General features: G+C 46.0%; 1 protein-coding gene across 31 annotated transcripts in view; it reads left to right on the forward strand.

Moving 5' to 3' along the window:
• The window catches only part of PTPRT (protein tyrosine phosphatase receptor type T), a 1,155,226-nt gene that overhangs the window by 851,478 nt on the left and 280,499 nt on the right, over positions 1-23,249 (forward strand). For all 31 annotated transcript variants that reach the window (XM_086331749.1, XM_086331754.1, XM_086331755.1 and 28 more), the window contains 2 exons: positions 18,301-18,502; positions 19,873-19,975. In XM_086331749.1, the coding sequence (XP_086187875.1) occupies positions 18,301-18,502; positions 19,873-19,975 (305 nt within the window). The remainder of the gene's footprint in view (positions 1-18,300; positions 18,503-19,872; positions 19,976-23,249) is intronic.

Consider the following 23,249-nt stretch of genomic DNA (forward strand, 5'->3'; position numbering starts at 1 on the left):
GTTGTCTTGCCCTTCAGCATTAATTCAGCGTCCAGTAGGGGAGGGACGGCATTGAAACCATGCTCCACAACCGCCTGCTGCCTGCAAGCTGAAGGACAGCATCCGCCTCTCAGCTGGGTGGAGTCCCCTCTGGCAGGAGAAGAGCACCTGGGCAGATAGCACACAGCTTGGAGCTGCCTGGAAGGGGCAGCCTAACTCCTGGGCACTGCTCCCCACATGGAAGGGAGCAAGGGATTGGAAGCACCAATTCAATCTGGTTTTTAGCATCAGTGCCACTCTCCACACTACTCAGTGTGTTCCCACCAGACCTGCCTCATTTTTTCCACTCACGAGTCCTTATTTTATAGCTAGAAGCCCAAAGCTCAGGTCTGTTCCTACTTGTTCCAGACCATGCGTTCTTAACAAGGGTGCTTCACCCCCAAAAGGTGAAACTTTATTCTTGGGGTGGGGGTGGTGAAAAAAATCTCCTCGTCATGTGCATATACACAATACTTGTACCAAAACAGCTGTGCAGATAAGTGTAGAGTCCATACACAGCTACACAGCGTACCTATTGAAAAATTTCACGGGGGAAATTTTACTCGTGACACTTGACTGTTGAGTACGTGATCTGTGATTAGTCCAGATCAAAACATGCAGGAAGTATAAACTGGGTTTCAACTAGTAGGAAAACAGAATATAAAATATTTCATTAATGACTGTGTGTTAATCATGTTAAAATAATAACCTTTGGCTATGTTAGGGTAATAAGTAAAATGTATTGTTAAAATTTATATCACCTGTATCTTCTTAATTTTTTTTAACATGGCTCCTAGGAAATATAAGATTGTAAATGGGGCTCACATTCTGTTTCCGGTGGGCTGGGCTGCTCCAGACAAACATGTGTTAAGAGGAAGCATCAGGGTTTGCACTCAGGTTTTCTGATTCCCTCCCAAACTGTTTTGTTATCCCACAGCTGTCTCCTCAGAGAGGATCTACCTGCTTGTGACCCTAGATGTGCCTCTTAACCTCTCTGGGCCTTAGTTTCTCCTGTTTGTAAATGGAAAAGCTCCTTCTAGCCCTGAGGTGCTATTCTGGACCCAGCCGGGGTCTTGGGGTCACCACAGAATAGGAGGGTGTGGGCTCCCGAATGACATGTCTTACCAGAAATTGCAGTCTCATAAATAACAGGGTCACCTGCTTTGTGTCCACTACTGAGGAAATACAACATGGGCAAGATTAGCAAAGGAGCTTTTCATCTGGGACCAACAGAAGAGAGTATTCGAATAAATCATCGTTTTAACCGAAAAGGGAGAAGAACAAAAGCTTTCATCTCTTGTGGGAAGGAGGAGATAAAATTGCAAAAAATAGACTTTCACAAAACCTTCCCATAATAATAGAGGCTAATATAACATATTACAACTGCTGTTCTGCTAGTTGGAACTGATGCTCGGATCTCCAGTATGCCCACTCTTTTTATCCCCCTTTCCTTATTCCTAGTTTAGGGGAAGTAGAAGGTGGAAGAGAAAATCAATTCAATTTTAATTTCATGAGAAAAACGCTGAATGAAAGAAAAAGGTGATGGAGTGAAACTTCAGTCTTCAGCCCCCTGCTGACTCAGAATGTGTGATTATGCAACCCATTGATCCGGGGAAAGGCTGCTCAAGTCTGCCCCCTACCTTCACCTTCTGAGAAGGAGGCAGGACCTTTGGAGCTGGAAGGAGAAATGCCCTGGGGGCCGTGGAAAGCTCCGTCAGGCAGCAGCCCTGGTCTCCCTCCAGTCTCCAAATTTACCTCCACCCCAGCTCTTCTAACTTTGGTGTCCCTGTCCCCAGCTCTCTCCCTGTCCTTCCAAACTCCAGGTGTGTCCTCTTATGCCAGCTGCTTTTGCCAGACAGCTTTCCCACAGCACTTTCTGTCTCCCAGCCCCTGGATTCAAGACTGGCCACTGGTCATGGTGACAGCAGAGCCCTGAGGTTAAGCAGAAAGACTCCAGGTTCCCACCGCCTGAGTTCCAGGTCTGGTGCTGCCACTTGCTAGCTGGGAGAACCCTGCAAAGCTACTTACTGTCCCCAGGCCTTGGTTTCCTCATCTGTAAAATGGGAATAATAATGGTACTAGACTGAGGAACACTGATGATTAGATGAGGCATTCATGGTCAGTGCTTGGCATGGCTCCTGGCAGAGTTGAATGCCAGCAAATATTAACTCGTATTGTTGTTATGACAGTGAATTTTGACAAGGCAGTAAGAAGCAGAGGGTTGAGCCTTTGAATTCTGACCTGTGGTTCATGATTTCAGATTAGCCAATCAGTGCGACTTAGCACACATTTATTTTTGTTCTTCCATTTCTAAAATATTTAATTTTATTTTTAAATTAATTTTTATTGGAATACAGTTAACTTACAATGTTGTGCTAGTTTTTTTTTGTATAGCAAAGTGGGTCAGTTATACAGATACATATATTCACTCTTTTTTAGATTCTTTTCCCATATAGGTCACTACAGAGTATTGAGTAGAGCTCCCTATGCTCTACAGTAGGTTCTTATTAGGTATCTGTTTTATATACAGTTGTGTGTATATGTCAATCCCAGTCTCCCGACTTATCCCTCTTTCCCTTCCCCCTTGGTAACCATAAGTTTGTTTTCTTTTAAAACAGTTAATTTTAAAATACTTTAGACTTACTGAGTAGTCGCAAAATTAGTACAGTTCCCATATACCCATCACCCAGCTTCCCCTAATGTGAGCATCACACATAGCCACAGTGAAATGACTGAAACCAGGAGATTAACACTGATCAATACGTTAAACTACTGATGACGTCTGATGAATACTGTCATCTAGAGACCGTATTTAGGTTTTACTTTGTTTTCCCACTGTTGTCCTTTTTCCAATTCAGGATTCTACATTGATTGCAGTTGTTATTATGCCTTCGTTTCCCTTAGTCTTTGTTTTTGGTGGCTTTGGCACTTTTGAAAACTTCTGGTCAGTCATTGTGTAGACTGTCCTTTGGTTCAAGTGACGCATTTTTGGGGCAAAGCTATAGCATAAGTGGTATGCCTTTCTCAGAGGCTCTTATCAGAAGACACCTGATGTCTGCATTTCTCATTACTGGAGTCATTAACTTTGATCTCTTGGTTAAGAAGGTAGCATGTATCTATTGAGCATCTATTAATACTGTGTTTCCTTTTGGGGCTCCAAAGTGAATAAAATTGTATCCATACTCTTAAACTCTCAAGTCTAATGGACAAATGATGTTCTAGTTATTATTGCCATGTAACAGACCATCCCCAAATTTAGTGGTGTAAAACAACAACCTTAAAATGCTTAAAAACATGGCTTGTTTCAACCTCACAACATCTTAGGGCTCAGCCGAGAAGGCTGAAATGGCCAGGAATGACTAGATAGCTGAGAACTGGAGTTATCTGGAGACTTGCTCACTCACCATTCTGGTTCCCAGACTCTGGGACTCAAAGGCTGGATTCAGCCAGGCCACTGACCAAAGCATCTATGCATGGCCTCTTCAAGTGCACTGTGCTTCCTCACAGCATGGCCATCCAGGAGCTTGGACTTCTCTCTCCACAGCTTAGAGGCTGTAGACATGAGTGACCCCTGTGAACAGGTCAGAATCTTCATTGCCTTTTATGACCCAGTCTCAAAGGCCACACAGCACTGTTCTATTGGTCAAGTGGTCATAAGTCCTCCTGGACTCAAGGGGGTGACATAATCTCTACCTCTTGATGGGAGGGCTGTCCAAAGTTGGGTGGCCGTTTTTATAAAACATCAAAAATAGGAAAGCAGTGAAGGGCCTTTCTACTTATACAGATTTGGATACAGACCCAAGAGGACAAGAGCTTCAGCAACTTGGGCCACGTTAATTATTAAACACAGAATTTAATGGAGTGCCAACTGTGTGCCAGACAGGCATGGACCCAGCTGCAGGGTTGCTGCCAAGTCCTTCTATAGGGAGACAGGCCCAGAGGGACCCACTGCAGAGCCTGGGGGCTGAGGGTTGCCGAAACCCACAGCAGGTCGTCCCCCTGGCAGCAGGTCACATGTGGACATGTGCAGAGGGCTGAGGGCAAGTTGAGCTCAAGGTGGGAAATGCTGGATTTGGCATTAGAATGACTTCATTTCAAACCCAGCTGTGCCACATTCTGAGTTTGCTACATTTTCATCCTTAATCCTCATTTATTCGGCAAACCTCACTGACTTCCCCTCCATGCTAGGCTGGGTGTTGACAGTGATAGCAGTGAATCAGTAGCTTCCTGGCCTTGCCCTCATGGAAGGATTTCCGCAGGCTGTCTCTGCCAGAAAGGCCACTGGTGGGGCTGCAAGATTCCAGGAAGCAGGGTCAAGGGATTGTTCAAGTTCTCTCGCATCTCCATACCCCAAAGCCAACCAGAGAGGAATTGGTCACCCAACTTAACCAGGTTAAACTCAGCAGAACAGAAATCAGCTGCATGTGAAGTGGGAAGGCAAGCAGCTGGCCTTTAGAAACCCGAGAAATATTGCAATGCAGACTAAAAGCAATTGGGAATATCACTAGACAGACTCATTAAGCCAAAAGATTTCTGTGAAAATAATAAAATCATAGCACCCAGGACACCCCAGCATGAGATTAAAAGCTGAAAGGTTTAAGCTTCATATTATTAAGCTGCATTATGACAGTTTAGGAAGAAAAAGCTTAGAGCCGTCAGAATTGATGATGGCCCTGTTATGGGAATCTGACGGCATCTTTGAAATTCAGAGCAGTTTGAAAAAGTGAAACTGTCAGACTATCCCTCCCCTGTGGGACAGAGACAAGGAGAGGGGGAGACAGAGAAGTAACCCAGTGGTGAGATTTGGCGGGGCTGAGGTACTAGTGGGGGGATCGTGTATTAACACACTCTTCCTGAAGTCTGGGAGCTGACGGGCCAGGTGGTAATTTAGGAAATAGAGTGGGACACACACAGTGAGCACTCCGTGCATGTTGATCCTTGTTATTATCACCTCCTGGCCAACCTTGCTGTTTTGGTTGCTGGATGGTGAATACTAATGACCCTGGACCAGCTAGATTCTGAGCTTGGTTTCTCCTCGTGTTTGATCCCAGAGCCACCAGGCTACCAGCTGAAATCAGAGAACAGGATATTGATTGGAACTGAGCAGAAGCCATGTTGGGCAAACATCTTTGATCTCTGGCAGCCAAGGGAGTCCACATAAGACTGGAACAAGCTCCCCGCAGGCGGCAGCGTCAGGACTATCATGCCCAGCAAACCGTGGACATCACTGCCCATGCTGGCAGCCCCTGGAAGGGAGCAAAGCCCAGGCAGACCCTGGCTCAGCTGACCCAGCCCATGGTCTGGGCCTCTGACCTGGGAGCTCAGCCTTGGGAACCAGAGAAGCCTGGCAGTGCCTGCCCAGGGATTTGCTGCCCAGTCAATTGTGAGTAGAACACTTTGGCTGGTGAGGTTATATCCTAGTCACACAGTTCTTAATATGTGGTGGATCTGGGTTTCAGCAAGGTTTGCAAGACTAAACTCCAATGGTCTCCTCTCCCCAACTCTTCTCCTACCTGCATATCAGTAGCCTTAGAAGGATCAGGCTGGTGGACATTCACAGAGCTTCTCCAGTAGTTTCCTGGAAAGGCTCATCCCCCTTCTGGCCCGTTGTCATGTGTGGGCTCTGCCTTATTCCTGCATTTCTAGAGACCTCTTCCTTCACCTGCCAAAACTCGACTGCTCTCAGACCCACCCCCTTCTCTCTATCCCTTCAGCTTCCTGTCTGAACCAGGCCTTCTTTGTTATCTGTCATCTGGAAGAGAGCCAATCCTTGACTCTTCCTCCAGGCAGTTTAATCCCCCATCCTCTCACCAGAGAATGGGCTTCTCCAAATTCAGCATGCACTATATCCAGAGAAAATCATGACCTTAAAGGATACATGCATCCCAGTGTTCATCACAGCGCAGTTTACAATCGCCAAGACTTGGAAGCAACCTAAGCATCCATCAACAGAAGCACGGATGAATAAGATGTGGCCCATATAGTCAATGGAATATTACTCAGAGATTAAAAAGAGTGAAATAATGCCCTTTGCAGCAGCGTGGATAGACCTAGAGGTTGTCATACTGAGTGAAGTAAGTCAGACAGAAGAGAAACACTGTATGCCATCCCTTATATGTGGAATCTTAAGTGATACAAATGAACTCAAAAAACAGAAAGAGAATCACAGACAGAGAATGAACTTACAGTTGCTGGGGAGAAGGGATAGTTAGGGAGTTTGGGATGGACATGCAGCCACTTCTGTATTTAAATGGATAACCAACAAGGACCTACTGTTTAGCACAAGGAACTCTACTCAATGTTATGTGGCAGCCTGGATGGGAGGGGAATTTACGGAAGAATGGATGCGTGTATATGTATAACTTAGTCCCTTTGCTGTCCGCCTGAAACTGTCACAACTTTGTTCATCAGTAATATGTGTTAGTCACTCAGTCGTGTCCAGTTCTTTTCGACCCCATAGACTATAGCCCACCAGGTTCTTCTGTCCATAGAATTCTCCAGGAAAGAATACTGAAGTGGGTTGTCATTCCCTTCTTCAAGGGGTCTTCCCAACCCAGGGATCGAACCCAGGTCTCCCACATTGCAAGCAGATTCTTTACCATCTGAGCTACCAGGGAAGCTAATATCTCTGATGAGGTATCAGCTAATTAGCTATCAGTTCAGTTCACTTCAGTCGCTCAGTTGTGTCTGACTCTTTGCGACCCCATGGGCTGCAGCATGCCAGGCTTCCCTATCCATCACCAACTCCGTGAGCCTGCTCAAACTCATGTCCATTGAGTCGGTGATGCCATCCAACCATCTCATCCTGTCGTCCCTTTCTCCTCCTGCCTTCAATCTTTCCCAGCATCAAGGTCTTTTCCAATGAGTCAGTTCTTCACATCAGGTGGTCAAAGTATTGAAGTTTCAGCTTCAGCATCAGTCCTTCCAATGAATATTCAGGACTGATTTCCTTTATGATGGACTGGTTGGATCTCCTTGCAGTCCAAGGGACTCTCAAGAGGCTTCTCCAGCACCACAGTTCAAAAGCATCAATTCTTCAGCACTCAATTTTCTTTACAGTCTAACTCTCACATCCATACATGACTACTGGGAAAACCAAAACATTGGTAGACAGACCTTTGTCAGCAAAGTAATGTCTCTCTTTTTTAATATGCTGTCTAGGTTGGTCATAGCTTTTCTTCCAAGGAGTAAGCGTCTTTTAATTTCATGGCTGCAGTCACCATCTGCAGTGATTTTGGAGCCCACCAAAATAAAGTCTGTCACTGTTTCCATTGTTTTCCCATCTATTTGCCATGAAGTGATGGGACTGGATGCCTTGATCTTAGTTTTTTGAATGTTGAATTTTAAGCCAGCCAGATAAGAGAAAGACTCTTTCATCAAGAGGCTCTTTAGTTCCTCTTCACTTTCAGCCATAATGGTGGTATCATCTGAGTATCTGAGGTTACTGGTATCTCTCCCTTCAGTGTTGATTCCAGCTTGTGCCTCATCCGGCCTGGCATTTCCATGATGTACTCTGCATATAAGTTAAATAAGCAAGGTGGCAATATACAGCCTTGACATACTCCTTTCCCGGTTTGGAACCAGTCTGTTCCATGTGCAGTTCTAACTGTTGCTTCTTGACCTGCATACAGATTTCTCAGGAGTCAGGTAAGGTGGTGTGGTATTCCCATCTCCTGAAGAATTTTCCATAGTTTGTTGTGATCCACACAGACAAAGGCTCTGGCGTAATCAATAAAGCAGAAGAAGATGCTTTTTCTTGAATTCTCTTGCTTTTTTGATGACTCAGTGGATATTGGCAATTTGATCTCTGGTTCCTCTCCAGCCTGAACATTTGGAAGTTCACATTTCATGTACTGTTAAAGCCTAGCTTGGAGAATTTTGAGCATTACTTTGCTAGCGTATAATTAGCTATCAGAGCAGATCAGATCAGATCAGTCGCTCTGTCGTGTCCGACTCTTTGCAACCCCATGAATCGCAGCACACCAGGCCTCCCTGTTCATCACCAACTCCCAGAGTTAACTCAGACTCACGTCCATCGAGTCAGTGATGCCATCCAGCCATCTCATCCTCTGTCGTCCCCTTCTCCTCTTGCCCCCAATCCTTCCCAGCATCAGTCTTTTCCAATGAGTCAACTCTTCGCATGAGGTGGCCAAAGTAATTAGCTATACCCAATACAAAATAAAAAGTTTTAAAAGAAAAAAAAATCACCAGGCGTGAGAATCACTTGGAGAACTTGTTAAATGCAGATTCCTGGGTCCCAGACATTTTGATCAGTAGGCCTGAGATGGGCTGCTGAATCTGCATTTCTAACAAGCCCCCTGGTGATGGCTGATGCTATTTTGTCTATGGACCAAAATTTTAGTAGCAGTATTCTTAAATACTGGTGTGATGCTGTGTCCCTCCCCTTTAATGACTTGAAACTGCCCTCAAGATAAAACCCAAGCACTTGAAGATTCACATAAAGGCTTCTGTGACCTGACCTCAAAGCAGGACTGTCACAGATGGTTGCATGGGTTGTGTACTATACGACCAAGGAGATGAAACCCTCTACGTTACTTCCTATATCTGTCAGGAGGACTATGACTAGACATTAAGAAAGGCATATTTTTCCTTCTCACAAAGGTACTTTAAGCTCACTGAAGTGTACAGGGACTGAGGCTGAGGGGCAGTCACCATCTGCCCAGAGAAGTGCCTTTTTCCAGGTTGCACAAAAGCGACCATAGGCCAATAGCCATCCTGCCCAGGAGCGTCTCTCTGGCCTCCTCTTCCTTCCCCCTCCTCTGTCTCCCATCACTCCCCACACCCTCCTCACACCCCTGCATCTGTTTAACACCATCACACTCTATGAGGAAGACTGTGAGACACCAAAAGCCTCTAATACATGCTCCCAAGAACCACTTTCCCTTCCTTCAAAGCAGTAATCTACATATACCTTTACAACTCCTTCTGGTGGTCATGGCTGCCTCCCACACTGGACTGTACATTTCTGAAGACTCTCCAATTCTCAGCACCAGGCCAAATCCAGAGCTCAGTGAATATGTGGTGTAGATTCTATCCTGCAGCTACAGGGACCTCATAGGTACCAAACCCCAGCAGGCCACATTTTGTGGTGGTTTCTTAAACACTGTATTTTGAAATAATTTTAAATTTACCCAAAAAGTTGTGAAAAATAGTACTGAGAGTTCCTTACCTTTCACACTACTGCTCTGAATGTTAACATCTTCCCTAACTGTGGTATGTTTATCAAAACTGAGATTTCACATCTGTTCATTACTACTGACTGAACTTCGGATTTTTCTGTGAGAGTTTCTTGGTCTTCTTTATCTATCTGTATGATATTGACATTTTCAAAGAGTGATGATCAGTGCTCATTCTGGGCTAGTCTGATATTGTCTTATGAATGGATGGAGATTCTGGGCAGGAAGGCCATGGAGGTTGTGTATGATTCTCATCCCCTACAGGGAGCCCTCCATCTCAACATGACTTAACATTGGCAATGTTGACTTTAATCCCTTGGTTAAGCTCCTGTCTGCCTGATCCCTCTACTTTAAAGCTACTGTTTTTCCCCTTTCTATCATGAGTCAGTACGTCCAGCCCACACTCAAGGAGAGAGAAATTAGCCTCCACTTTCTGGAAGGAGAGATATCAAAGAACTTGTGGTCTGATTACATTTGGGGCGTCAGTTCAGTTCATTCACTCAGTTGTGTCCGACTCTTTTGACCCCATGAATTGCAGCACGCCAGGCCTCCCTGTCCATCACCAACTCCCGGAGATCACTCAAACTCATGTGCATCAAGTCAGTGATGCCATCCAGCCATCTCATCTTCTGTCATCCCCTTCTCCTCCTGTCCCCAATCCCTCCCAGCATCAGAGTCTTTTCCAATGAGTCAACTCTTCGCATGAGGTGGCCAAAGTACTGGAGTTTCAGCTTTAGCATCAGTCCTTCCAAAGAACACCCAGGACTGATCTCCTTTAGGATGGACTGGTGGATCTCCTTGCAGTCCAAGGGATTCTCAAGAGTCTTCTCCAACACCACAGTTCAAAAGCATCAACTCTTCGGCACTCAGCTTTCTTCACAGTCCAACTCGCACATCCATACATTACCACAGGAAAAACCATAGCCTTGACTAGGTGGACCTTTGTTGGCGAAGTAATGTCTCTCCTTTTGAATATGCTATCTGGGTTGGTCATAACTTTCCTTCCAAGGAGTAAGCGTCTTTTAATTTCCTGGCTGCAGTCACCATCTGCAGTGATTTTGGAGCCCCCCAAAAATAAAGTCTGACACTGTTTCCACTGTTTTCCCATCTGTTTCCCATCAAGTGATGGGACCAGATGCCATGATCTTCGTTTTCTGAATGTTGAGCTTTAAGCCAACTTTTTCACTCTCCTCTTTCACTTTCATCAACAGGCTTTTTAGTTCCTCTTCACTTTCTGCCATAAGGGTGGTGTCATCTGCATATCTGAGATTATTGATATTTCTCCTGGCAATCTTGATTCCAGCTTGTGTTTCTTCCAGTCCAGCGTTTCTCATGATGTACTCTGCATATAAGTTAAATAATCAGGGTGACCATATACAGCCTTGACGTACTCCTTTTCCTATTTGGAACCAGTCTGTTGTTCCATGTCCAGTTCTAACTGTTGCTTCCTGACCTGCATACAGGTTTCTCAAGAGCAGGTCAGGTGGTCTGGTATTCCCATCTCTTTCAGAATTGTCCACAGTTTATTGTGATCCGCACAGTCAAAGGCTTTGGCATAGTCAATAAAGCAGAAATAGATGTTTTTCTGGAACTCTCTTGCTTTTTCGATGATCCAGCGGATGTTGGTAATTTGATCTCTGGTTCCTCTGCCTTTTCTAAAACCAGCTTGAACATCTGGAAGTTCACGGTTCACGTATTGTTGAAACTTGGCTTGGAGAATTTTGAGCATTACTTTACTAGCATGTGAGATGAGTGCAATTGTGTGGTAGTTTGAGCGTTCTTTGGCATTCCCTTTCTTTGGGATTGGAGTGAAAACTGACCTTTTCTAGTCCTGTGGCCACTGCTGAGTTTTCCAAATTTGCTTGCATATTGAGTGAAGCACTTTCACAGCATATGGGGAGAGATAACTTCTAGTACAGGAGATGCAAGAGACACGGGTTTGATCTCTGGGTCAGGAAGATCCCCTAGAGAAGGAAATAGCAATCTGCTTCAGTATTCTTGCCTGGAAAACTCCATGGATAGAGGAACCTGGCCAGCTACAGTCCATGGGTTCGCAAAAAGTCGAACATGGCTGAGCCTGCACACAAGGATATTCATTGGGCTCCCTGATGGCTCAGTGGGTAAAGAGTCTACCCGCAATGCAGGAGACACAAGAGACTCAGATTCAATCCCTGGGTCAGGAAGATCTCCTGGACAAGGAAATGGCAACCCACTCTGGTATTCTTGCCTGAAAAATCCCATGAGTGGAGGAGCCTGGCGGGCTATGGTCCGAAGGGTCACAAAGAGTCAGACACGACTGAGTGACTAAGCACACACACAAGGCTGTGCAAATACTCCATTTCTCCTTGGTTTCACGCACCGTTAGAACTCCACAGTGAATCTTGCCTTCAGCAGCTGTCACCGTGATGTGCCAGTGGTGAGTTTCCACTTCCTTCCAGCAGGCTGTTCTAGGACACCTTTCTCTGGCACGTGCCACATTCACAGTTCTGCTTAATCGCCTTCATGCTTTAGGGCTCAGTTCCAGCATTCCCAGCTCTGGCTGCCCAATCAGATCTCCTGATGCTACTGCTGCTAAGTCACTTCAGTCATGTCCGACTCTGTGCGACCCCATAGATGGCAGCCCACCAGGCTCCTCCGTCCCTGGGATTCTCCAGGCAAGAACACTGGAGTGGGTTGCCATTTCCTTCTCCAATGCATGAAAGTGAAAAGTGAAAGTGAAGTCGCTCAGTCTTGTCTGACCCTCAGCGTCCCCATGGACTGCAGCCCACCAGGCTCCTCCGTCCATGGGATTTTCCAGGCAAGAGTACTGGAGTGGGGTGCCATTGCCTTCTCCAATCAGATCTCCTGGAGAACTTTGAACATGTACTAATTGCCAGGCTTTTGTCATCGAAACATTCGATTCAGTTGGTGTGGGCTGAGTGCAGGCCTCGGTACGTTTTAAACGTCCCAGGACATATGCTCTGGAGCCTGTGCTGAGGACCACTAGCCAGCCCAGTGCTCTTGCAGCTTCTCTGGGAGGCTGCCCCACTGTCTTTGACAGAACTGGTTACTCCCATAACTGTTCCCAAAGACCTCAGTTTCCTATGGTACCCACCAGTGCCTCTGTGGGTCTTCAAAGTCAAAAACTGGGTCTTAGCCAGTGTTTCCCAAGAGCCCAGAGCAGAGTCCAGCACAGAATGGGTTATTGGTGAGCATCTGTTGATGGAGAGAATGATACAATCACAATGGAAACAAAAGCAGGAACTGTCTGCAAGATGTGGTAAGTTCCTGCCCACCTTCAACTGAGTTAGAAACCCAGGAACACCAGTGCATGTGTCAGTCATAATCATTTTTTCCACTGTTACTCTGGTCCTCAGGTTTCTAGGAAAAACTAAAGTCTCATGACCAAGAAGTCACTGGCACATATACTGCAGCCATCTGCGCTTTCACTGGGATCTTCAGAAGGGACTTGTTCACATTTTGCCTTGGAATTGTCAGTAAACCAAAGCATCAAGGCTTCACTTCTAACAAAAGGAGATTACCTTGAACTGGCCTCCTTTGGTACGTTTGCCTTGGAAGTCACAAAGATGGCAAAGACCATGCCTGTAAACGCTTAGAGTAGAATGCTGTGACTGGTGTTCCAAACGAGTTTTATTTACAAAAACAGATGATGGGCCAAATTTGGCTTTCAGGCTTTACTTTTTCAGACTCTGGGCTTGAAGAAAAGGGAATCATTAATGAAATAATTGCAGGGTTCATTATAAAAGTAGTGGTTCAGAGGAGACCCATGTGACTCTGGGAACGTCAAACAGGAGGACCTGAGAGTCAAGGAAGGTGCTCACGGCAACGGTCCTTTTAGGTGAGAGCTGAGGGTGAGGAGTCATTAACGAAGTGAAGGGAAGGAAAAAATCACCTGAACTGACAGAACAGCTGATGGAAAAGCCCTGAGGCCACAGAGACCGGGGCTCTTTTCAGACGCTGAAATAAGACCTGGATGCAAGCTAGGAAGGCCAGAGGGGCGAGTGCATGCAGAGAGCTGGAGAACGACAGGTAAGGATGTGGTCCTATCCCCAAACCTGTGGGAAACTGTTGCTCTTTTGATTCTAAGGCAGAGGTCCCCAACCTCCAGGATCTATATCCTAGTGATGGTCTGAAGTGGAGCTGATACAATAATAATAGAAATAGGTGCAAGTGAAAGTCGCTCAGTTCAGTTCAGTCGCTCAGTCGTGTCCGACTCTGCGACCCCATGAAGTGCAGCACTCCAGGCCTCCCTGTCCATCACCAACTCCCGGAGTTCACCCAAACCCACGTCCATCGAGTCCGTGATGCCATCCAGCCATCTCATCCTCTGTCGTCCCCTTCTCCTCCTGCCCCCAATCCCTCCCAGCATCAGAGTCTTTTCCAGTGAGTCAACCCTTCACATGAGGTGGCCCAAGTACTGGAGTTTCAGCTTTAGCATCATTCCTTCCAAAGAACACCCAGAACTGATCTCCTTTAGAATGGACTGGTTGCAGTCCAAGGGATTCTCAAGAGTCTTCTCCAACACCACATTTCAAAAACATCAATTCTTCAGCGCTCAGCCTTCTTCACAGTCCAACTCTCACATCCATACATGACCACAGGGAAAACCATAGCCTTGACTAGGTGGACCTTTGTTGGCAAAATAATGTCTCTCCTTTTGAATATGCTGTCTAGGTTGGTGATAACTTTCCTTCCAAGGAGTAAGCATCTTTTAATTTCCTGGCTGCAGTCACCATCTGCAGTGATTTTGGAGCCCCCCAAAAATAAAGTCTGACACTGTTTCCACTGTTTCCCCATATATTTCCCATGAAGTGATGGGACCAGATGCCATGATCTTCGTTTTCTGAATGTTGAGCTTTAAGCCAACTTTTTCACTCTCCTCTTTCACTTTGATCAAGAGGCTTTTTAGTTCCTCTTCACTTTCTGCCATAAGGGTGGTGTCATCTGCATATCTGAGGTTATTGATATTTCTCCCAGCAATCTTGATTCCAGCTTGTGTTTCTTCCAGTCCAGCATTTCCCATGATGTACTCTGCATATAAGTTAAATAATCAGGGTGACCATATACAGCCTTGACATACTCCTTTTCCTATTTGGAACCAGTCTGTTGTTCCATGTCCAGTTCTAACTGTTGCTTCCTGACCTGCATATAGGTTTCTCAAGAGGCAGGTCAGGTGGTCTGGTATTCCCATCTCTTTCAGAATTTTCCACAGTTTATTGTGATCCACACAGTCAAAGGCTTTGGCATAGTCAATAAAGCAGAAATAGATGTTTTTCTGGAACTCTCTTGCTTTTTTGATGATCCAGCAGATGTTGGCCAATTTGATCTCTGGTTCCTCTGCCTTGAAAGTCACTCAGTGGTGTCCAACTGTTTGCAACCCCATGGACTGTAGCCTGCCAGGTGCCTTCTGTCCATGGAATTCTTCAGACAGTAACACTGGAATGGGTAGCCATTCCTTACTCCAAAGATCAAACCCAGGTCTCCTGCTTTGCAGGCAGATTCTTTACTGTTTTAACTACCAGGGAAGCCCAGTAAAAAAGGATGATTCAAGCATATTACATTTATTTTGCAATAGAAATAAGTGAAAGTGTTAGTCACTCAGTCGTGTCTGACTCTTTGCAACCCCATGGACTGTAGCCTGCCAGGCTCCTCTGTCCATAGGATTCTCCAGGCAAGAATAGTGGAGTGGGTTCCCATTTCCTTCTCCAGGGGATCTTCCTGACCCAGGGATTGAACCCGGGTCTCCCACATTTCAGGCAGATTCTTTACCGTCTGAGCCACCAGGAAAGTGCACAATAAATTGGATGCCCTTGAACTGTCCCGAAACCATTCCGCCCCCTTACACCCAGTGTGTGGAAAAATTGTCTTCCACAAAACCGGTGCCTGGAGCCAAAAAGATTGGGGACCGCTGTTCTAAGGGGTGATGTGATTGAATTCTCTTTGGAAAGTTCTCACTCCAGCTTCTGTCAGGTATCCCACTGAGAGCACCCAGGCATGAGAGACTAGGGTGGTCCAGAGCACTTTGTTGCAGCAGAACCCCGTGCCTGAAGCCCAGGGCTGATATGCAGCTCAGCCCTCTTTCCCCACCACTTCCTTCTTTTATGTTTGCTATTCTAACAAATCTTCCTCTCTCTCCACCTCCAAATGAGGAGTCACATTGCTGGATGCATTTTACAGTCCCAGCTCCATCCCATTCAATTTCTCTCACCTTCCTTCTTTCCCTCCCCAGCCTGATCCCCCACTAACTTCGTAAAACTTGCAAGTTAAATTTTTCAAAGACTGGTTCTGACAAAGCAGAGGGAATTAGATTTGGCGAAACCCTTCATAAAAAATTGAAGACACGCTATATTAACATACATTGATTTATTCATAGTGTTTCATTACAAGTAAGTGAGGATCCTGTAATACCAGGAAAGGTGAGGAGAGCAGGCGAGCACGGTATATTATATTGACAGCTCGGTGGAAATTGAGTCGCTTTTGGATTGAATTTGGAGCTCAGAAAAGGAATTGGCTAGTAAATAAGGCATGAGTTTTACCACCCAGTGTCTGTATATCAATGTAGTTGCCACCAGCCCAGGCAGGGGATGGGGGCTGAATTTCAACAGGATGCTCCAGCACCCCGGGGTTCACAGCCACGGGCAGAACTATTCGAACATCTGTCTCCTCCTTCCACCAGGAAAAACTGGATTCCAGCTGCACACAGCTCTCCAGTCAACACAGGATTTTTCTCCGTTCTCCCAAGCCTTCTCCCACCCTAGGTCTTTGCCCACTTAGTTTTCTCTGCCTAGAACCTAGAATGCTCCTTTCTCTGCTCTGACTCTGTATCATCCCCGGGGTATTATTGATAGTTCAGTTTTCCCCTTAAGATACAGCCCTGAGCACTTTGTCTTAGTTTGACATTTCTCAGGAGCAGAGCCCGAGACAAGGATTTGAGCATGAACAGATTATTGAGAACTTTGGGAAACACTAAGAAGTGGGGAAGGAAAAGGAAGGTAGCCAAGGATGGGTGTGTTTTCCAGCCAGCTACCTATGGAGACACATGGCGTGACATCCCTCAAGGAAATCCCCAGGGATGCAGCAACAGTATCACAAGAGAGGAGCCAGGAATGTATGTTTCAACTTCCATCAGTCCAGTTTCTGGGGGTGTAAATTACTTGGCTTGCTTCTGGGAAGGGCTGAAGTGGGTGCAGTTATCGGAGAGAATGCTGTGACCAGGGGCCCCCTGGAACCTGAGGAGTGGGTGCCCTGCCAGCTTTGCTTGCAAAGTGCCCGAATGCTTCAATTCTGTGCATGGCTCCTCCTGGACTCACTGTGCTCCAGGCAGAATCTGGGCTCTCTCCTCAACCTGTGACATCAATTGCTATACTGCTGCTGCTTCGTAGCAGAGAGAGAGGTTACCTCTTTCTCCAGAATGGTTGGTGTCCTAACCAGAAAGAGCCAACTACTACTTTCTTTTAACTATTTATTTATTTGGCTGCATTGAGTCTAAGTTGCAACACGTGGGATCTTTAGTAGTGGCATGTGAACTCTTAGTTGGGGTCTGTGGGATCTAGGTCCCTGAACCAGGGTTCAAACCTGGGCCCTCTGTATTGGAAGCATGGGGGTTAAGCTCTGGACCACCATAGAAGTCCCAGCTGCTTATTTTTGAAGCAGAGTTGGTATGTTCCCTTTTCTGCCTGGCTTTGGCCTTCCTGACAAGCATGATACATTCCTGATGGAAGACAGTGATGCAAGGTGGCTGTGTAGTTAACTTACCTCATTCTGGAACAGAAGACCCTGAGGACAGGGCCTGACCGGTGTTCACTGCATTCATTTGCTAGGGCCTGGCCACACAGAGTGCACGTCCTAGAATATGGGAGTGTGCAGGGATTAGTTGTCATGGAGTAAGTGAGTGAGTGAATGAACGTATTCTTTGGTTACTTAAATTCGTTTTCAGGCCAGCAAGTGTGGTTTGAAATAAAAAACACAGGTTTCAGAGTCCAACAAACCTGGGTTTATCTTTGGTCAGAGATAGGACATGGGATAACCTCAACAAGGCCTGATCTATGGCCACACGTGATAGCCTCATGAATCTCACACACATGATGTTGAGCAAAAGAAGCAGACACTGAAAAGTACAGCCTGTACAATTCCACTTATATAAAGTTCAAAGCCAGGCAGAGTTAGTCTGTGCTGTTAGAAGTCAGGGTAGCAGGGGAGGAGGGGGGGATCGGAAAGGAAATGTGAGGGGAAAACCTCGGGTTGGTAATGTGTCTCTTGATTAGTTGCTGGTCACATGGTCCTGTGCAGTTAGTAAAACTTCATCCAGCTGTCTAGTTTTCTGAATATAAATTGTGCTCCAGTAAAACACTTTTAATAGAACGAACTAGATAAACCTGGGCTTCCCTGGTGACCCAGATGGTAAAGAATCCACCTGTAATGCAGGAGACCTGGGTTAGATCCCTGGGTTGGGAAGATCCCCTGGAGAAGGGAAAGGCAACCCACTCCAGTGTTCTGGCCTGGAGAATTCCATGGACTCTATACTCCATGGGGTCGAAAAAAGTCGGACATGACCGAGCAACTTTCACTATCACCACGTTGTCCAAAGTGGTGGCCCCAAGCAACACAGGGTCACCACACTTTTGAAATGTGGCTAGTTCAAGTGGAGATGTGCCATAGGGTAAAATATACACTCGATTTCTAAGACCTAATATGAATAATAGAGTAGAACATATTTCATTAAATTTTTATGTTGATTGCAGGTTTAAATAATAATATTTTAGATCTGCTGAGTTTAACCAAATAGATTATGAAAATTAATTTTACTTTATGGTCTTCTTTATTTTTTCTGTAATGAGTGTGACCATTAGAAAATTGAGAGTTATGTATGTGGATTAAATTCTGTTTCTACTACACAGCAGTGCCCCAAAGCATGGACAGTGAAGTATTTGGAGGCTGGAATCATCTGTAAGGTGGATGGTAATGGCTAAACTCGTGACCATGCTCGCCTGCCTTCTGCTTCCCTCCCCTGATGCTCCTCCTGGTAAGCTCCACTCAGCTTCCTGGGCGAGGCACTGATTGGTTTGTTTGCTGGCTTCTTGCACAGATCAACTACAAGGCCGTGGGCTCATTGGACCCAAATGCTGACCTGTCCAGCCAGAGGGGCAAAGTGTTCAAGCTTCGGAATGAAACCCACCACCTCTTTGTGGGTCTGTACCCTGGAACCACCTACTCTTTCACCATCAAGGCCAGCACTGCAAAGGGCTTTGGGCCGCCCGTCACCACCAGGATCGCCACCAAAATTTCAGGTATCTGTCCTAGAAAGGGGAAAGGAAGAAAGGTGATGGTGTTGGTTTTTATCCACTCCTAATACACCTGGGAGTGGAAAGGGGCGGAGCCGACCATCACCGTGTGATCTTGGAGCAGTAAGGACAGTGCAGTCCCTCATCTATCACCACCGTCATCTCGTGAAGAAAACCCAATCCAGGAGCTTCCTAAAATATAAAGCATATATCACCTACACTAGACCAGAGGGAATGCTGAGTGATTTACTCAATAGTTTACCGAGCACACAGTTGCACCAAATAGTACATTTTCGCCATACGATTTCATTTGTAAAAATGTGATTCATTTTCAGGAGTATTCCTTTTGGCAGTGCAGGGCACAGCACGGGTTCTCATGTAACCTCCAATGAATGAGCGAATGAAAAAATAAGTGAATGCCCAGAGCCAGAGCGGCCCAAGATGTCACCTGCCCTCAGCTGTCAGGCCCCCTCCCCCGCCGGACAGCTTCAGAGCGGAATTATCTCAGACCTGTGTTTACATTCACACTGTTTCAGCATGCCCATGCACTTCTGGTCTGCATCCACACAGACTTTGCATAGACGCAGACCCCTGGTAGTTTTTGTAGCTTAACGTTTCCACACACCCTTAAACCACGAGCATCTTCCAAGTTGCTACACTGCTTTCATTACAATTATCTGTCAAGCAGATTGACGTAATTTAATTAAACCTTCCCCTGTGGTTGGATATATTTGGCGCCTCCATGTTTTTAATAAAATAATGCTTCAATGAACATGTTACCGAATAAAGTTTGATTTCTTGGCTTGGATTATGAATTTAGGATTAAATTCCAGAAATTGAAATACTGAATTAAAAGGGATGTAAGTTTAATAGCTCTTAGTACAAATGGCTAAATTACCTTCTCAGGGGATTAGGTTTAGTGATGTTCCTATCAGAAGAGAGGGTCTCCTGAAGGGAAAAAAAGAAAAGATCAGAGCAAAGGTCATCACTGCTGTAATTTGCATTCTATTTCTTTTTTATTTTAATTTTTTAAATTGTATTTGCATTTTAAATGTGTTTAAGGTTGACTTTACAGTCACACCTTTAAGTACTTATATTTCCTGCATTTATCTGTCTATATGGTATGGAACCTTTTGATCCATGAAGGCTACCAGCCACATCATTGTTCCCCTCTCCAGACTCTTCTGCATCTTGAAGGAACCTACAGGAAGGTTGAAAGTCAGGATCTTCTTTGCTGAAAGCCTCGGATGCCACGTGACTCATCCAGTGCTTCCCCAAATAGCTCCCTCCTAGGCAACCTGGGTGTCTTGTGGGAGGTGATGATGGGGTGGGGTTGGGACCTGTGCTCAGCTCCCTTCTCTCTGTTCTCTGTCCAGCTCCGTCAATGCCTGAATATGACACAGACACCCCACTGAATGAAACAGACACGACCATCACGGTGATGCTGAAGCCTGCTCAGTCTCGGGGAGCCCCTGTCAGGTGAGGAGGGGTCTTAACCTGACGTTTTCCATTTTCTTTCTCTTCACCATGCACACCTCCAGCTGAATCATGCCGCTGACAATGCCTGTGGGCAAGACTGCCCAGGAGCAAGGCTTCCTGGAGGAAAAGGATCAGCAGCTTCAAGCCCAGTTCAGAGGGCCACTGAGCCAGGAGCCCTCTCTCCCCACCATGGGGCACTGGGACTGGCTTAGTGGGAAGGTGTGGATAGGGATCTGAAGAGGGCTGGGAGAGAACTTTCTGGAACAAGCCTATGGTAAATTTATTTAGTCAGGCTGGAGGCCCCAGGAACACAGTATCCCAGCAACATGGCCTGTACACGCCCATCTGCCATTAACAGACATATAGACAGATGCACCAAATGATCAAAAGGACCTGCTCAGAAATTTCAAAGGAGGCACGACCTCAGCGCTAGTCCTGTTTATGGCCTTAGTGTTCCACAGGGGGCTTGAAGTCAGAGTCATACAAGTGTATCTATAGCCCAGGCAGCGAAGGCATCTCTGTAGCCAAGCTGACCCCAAGCAAGTCCATGGGCTTCTGGCTGTCAGGAAGGTGAGCACCTCTTTTATATAAGCTACCCTTTGTATCATGGTGGCCAGAAAGTTCATCTGGGTTTCCCATAAGATGTTACTGGCTTTTGCTCAGAGCTCAAGGGACTACAGACCCTTGAAGCCAAGCAGAGTGTTTGGTGGAACAGCTTTCAAATTGGCTCAGTTCAGTTCAGCAAGCATGCATGGAGTGTTTTATGTGCCAGGAATGGAGCAGAGTACAGGGGATGAAAGCAATCCGTTGATTCCTTCGTTCGACAAACATTTCTTGAGCTCTCTCTCGGTGCCAGGCACTGTTTAAGTGCTTGGAACACGCCTGTGAACTAGCTGCAAATTACTCCTGCTCTAAAGAAAGCTGGACTCTAGCTGGGGAGACAGAAACATGAAAACTTAGTTACAGTACAATTCAATTCATGCTTGTGGAGATGCACGTAGGCACTCAGAGGACAGAAGTCCCAGAGGAGGTGACAGTGAGATGTAACTTTGTTGTTCAATCACTAAGTCATGTCTGATTCTTTGTGACCCCAAGAACTGCAGCATGCTAGGCCTTCCTTTCCTACACTTTCTCCCGGAGTTTGGTCAAACTCATGTCCATCGAGTTGGTGATGCCACCCAAGCATCTCATCCTCTGTTGTCCCCTTCTCCTCCTGCCGTCAATCTTTCCCGGCATCAGGGTCTTTTCCAGTGAGTAGGCTCTTTGTGTCAGGTGGCCAAAGGATTGGAACTTTAAGAGATATATCTTAAATGTTGTGTGAGATTTAAGCGCAGTAAGATGGTCCAGCATGAGCAAAGGCATGGAGTCAAGAGGGAGCCTGATGTCATGGGGAGTGACCAGGAGCAGTTATATTTGCTGTAGCATAGAGGTCGAGGCAGGAGCTGGGAGCTACTAGAGGGGGCACTGGAAAGCCACGGAATAGCCACATTCAGAATCTCTTTTATGATACTGGAGACTGGGAGATCAGCCAAGAGGAGGCTATGGAGATGGTCTAGTTACCTGTTTTCCACCCTGGTCCTACTCCAGAAATTATGGACAGTGGAGCAAATAGAATCATTTGCCAGCAATTTGAATTTTCTGCCTGTTCTGTAGACTTTGAACAGTGTCTATGCTAAGTCAGGTGAGTCTTCAGGCCATCAAACAGGTATGTGTAGCATTTGTGAGAGTATGATTTTTGCCTTATATTCCACACATCAGTTGTTCCAGGACTGTCCTAGCTGTGATGAACCAGAGTAGATGGTGGCTTTTTAACATCAGATAAGGATTATCGTACTGTTACTGTAGATTACTGAACTGCTGTGTTTCTTCCTGTTATTCTCAAGCAACATTGTGACTATTTTTCCCCTATGCACTAACATTGGACTTCCCTGGTGGCTCAGATGGTAACAAATCAATCTGCAATGCAGGAGACCTGGGTTCAATCCCTGGGTCAGGAAGATCTCTTGGAGAAGGAAATGGCAACCCACTCCAGTATTCTTACCTGGAGAATTCCATAGACAGAGGAGCCTGGTGGGCTTCAGTCCATGGGGTTGCAAAGAGTCGGACGTGACAGAGAGACTAACACCTTCACTTTCATGCACTGAGATATCACTAAACTTTAGTTCAGTCGCTCAGTCGTGTCCGACTCTTCACGACCCCATGAACTGCAGCATGCCAGGCCTCCCTGTCCATCACCAACTCCCGGAGTTCACTCAAACTCACATCCATCGAGTCGGTGATGCCATACAGCCATCTCATCCTCTGTCGTCCCCTTTTCCTCCTGCTCCCAATCCCTCCCAGCATCAGAGTCTTTTCCAATGAGTCAGCTCTTTGCATGAGGTGGCCAAAGTACTGGAGTTTCAACTTTAGCATCATTCCTTCCAAAGAACACCCAGAACTGATCTCCTTTAGAATGGACTGGTTGGATCTCCTTGCAGTCCAAGGGACTCTCAAGAGTCTTCTCCAGCACCACAGTTCAAAAACATCAATTCTTTGGCACTCAGCTTTCTTTATAGTCCAACTCTCACATCCATACATGACTACTGGAAAAACCATGGCCTTGACTAGACGGACCTTTGTTGGCAAAGTAATGTCTCTGCTTTTGAATATAACTAAACTGGTTCACCCAAAAAATTAGGGTGAACCTCGTTGGTTCATTGATCCCTAATGTGGGACCATTCATGTGCTAAGTCACTTCAGTCGTGTCCAACTGTTTGCACGCTTATGGACCATGGACCAGGCTCTTCTGTCCATGGGCTTCTCCAGGCAAGCATACTAGAGTAGGTTCTAGTATCTTTGCAATCTCCAGGGGATCTTTGCGACCCAGGGATTGAACCCACATCTCTTACGTCTCCTATTTTGCAGGCAGAGCTTTACCATTGAGCTACTGGGGAAGCCCTTGAGAGCCCACATTTTCAAGTTGAAAGAGCTGGCTAGCTTCCATTTGATGAGCACACACTGGCTGTGTGCCCGTCACTATACATTAACTGTCTGCCTCCTCACAGCGCTGCAGTTGTAGCTTCCCCATTTTGCAGATATGGAAACTGAGATACACAGAAACTAAGAGCATTGACCCAGCCGTGAAACATGTAAGTGCTGCAGGCAGCCTTCAAACCCAGTCAGCCACCCCTAAGCCAACACTCAGTCAGTCTGGCCCTACCAACTCCCTAGGAGAAAAGTCATACGTGATGTATTTTAGTGACATTTCCATTGGAAAAAAAATTAAAATAAATGT

Source organism: Bos grunniens, chromosome 13 (assembly GCF_055505025.1).
Source record: "Bos grunniens cultivar Pamir isolate PY7600 chromosome 13, Bosgru_T2T1.0, whole genome shotgun sequence".
Taxonomy (NCBI): domain Eukaryota; kingdom Metazoa; phylum Chordata; class Mammalia; order Artiodactyla; family Bovidae; genus Bos; species Bos grunniens.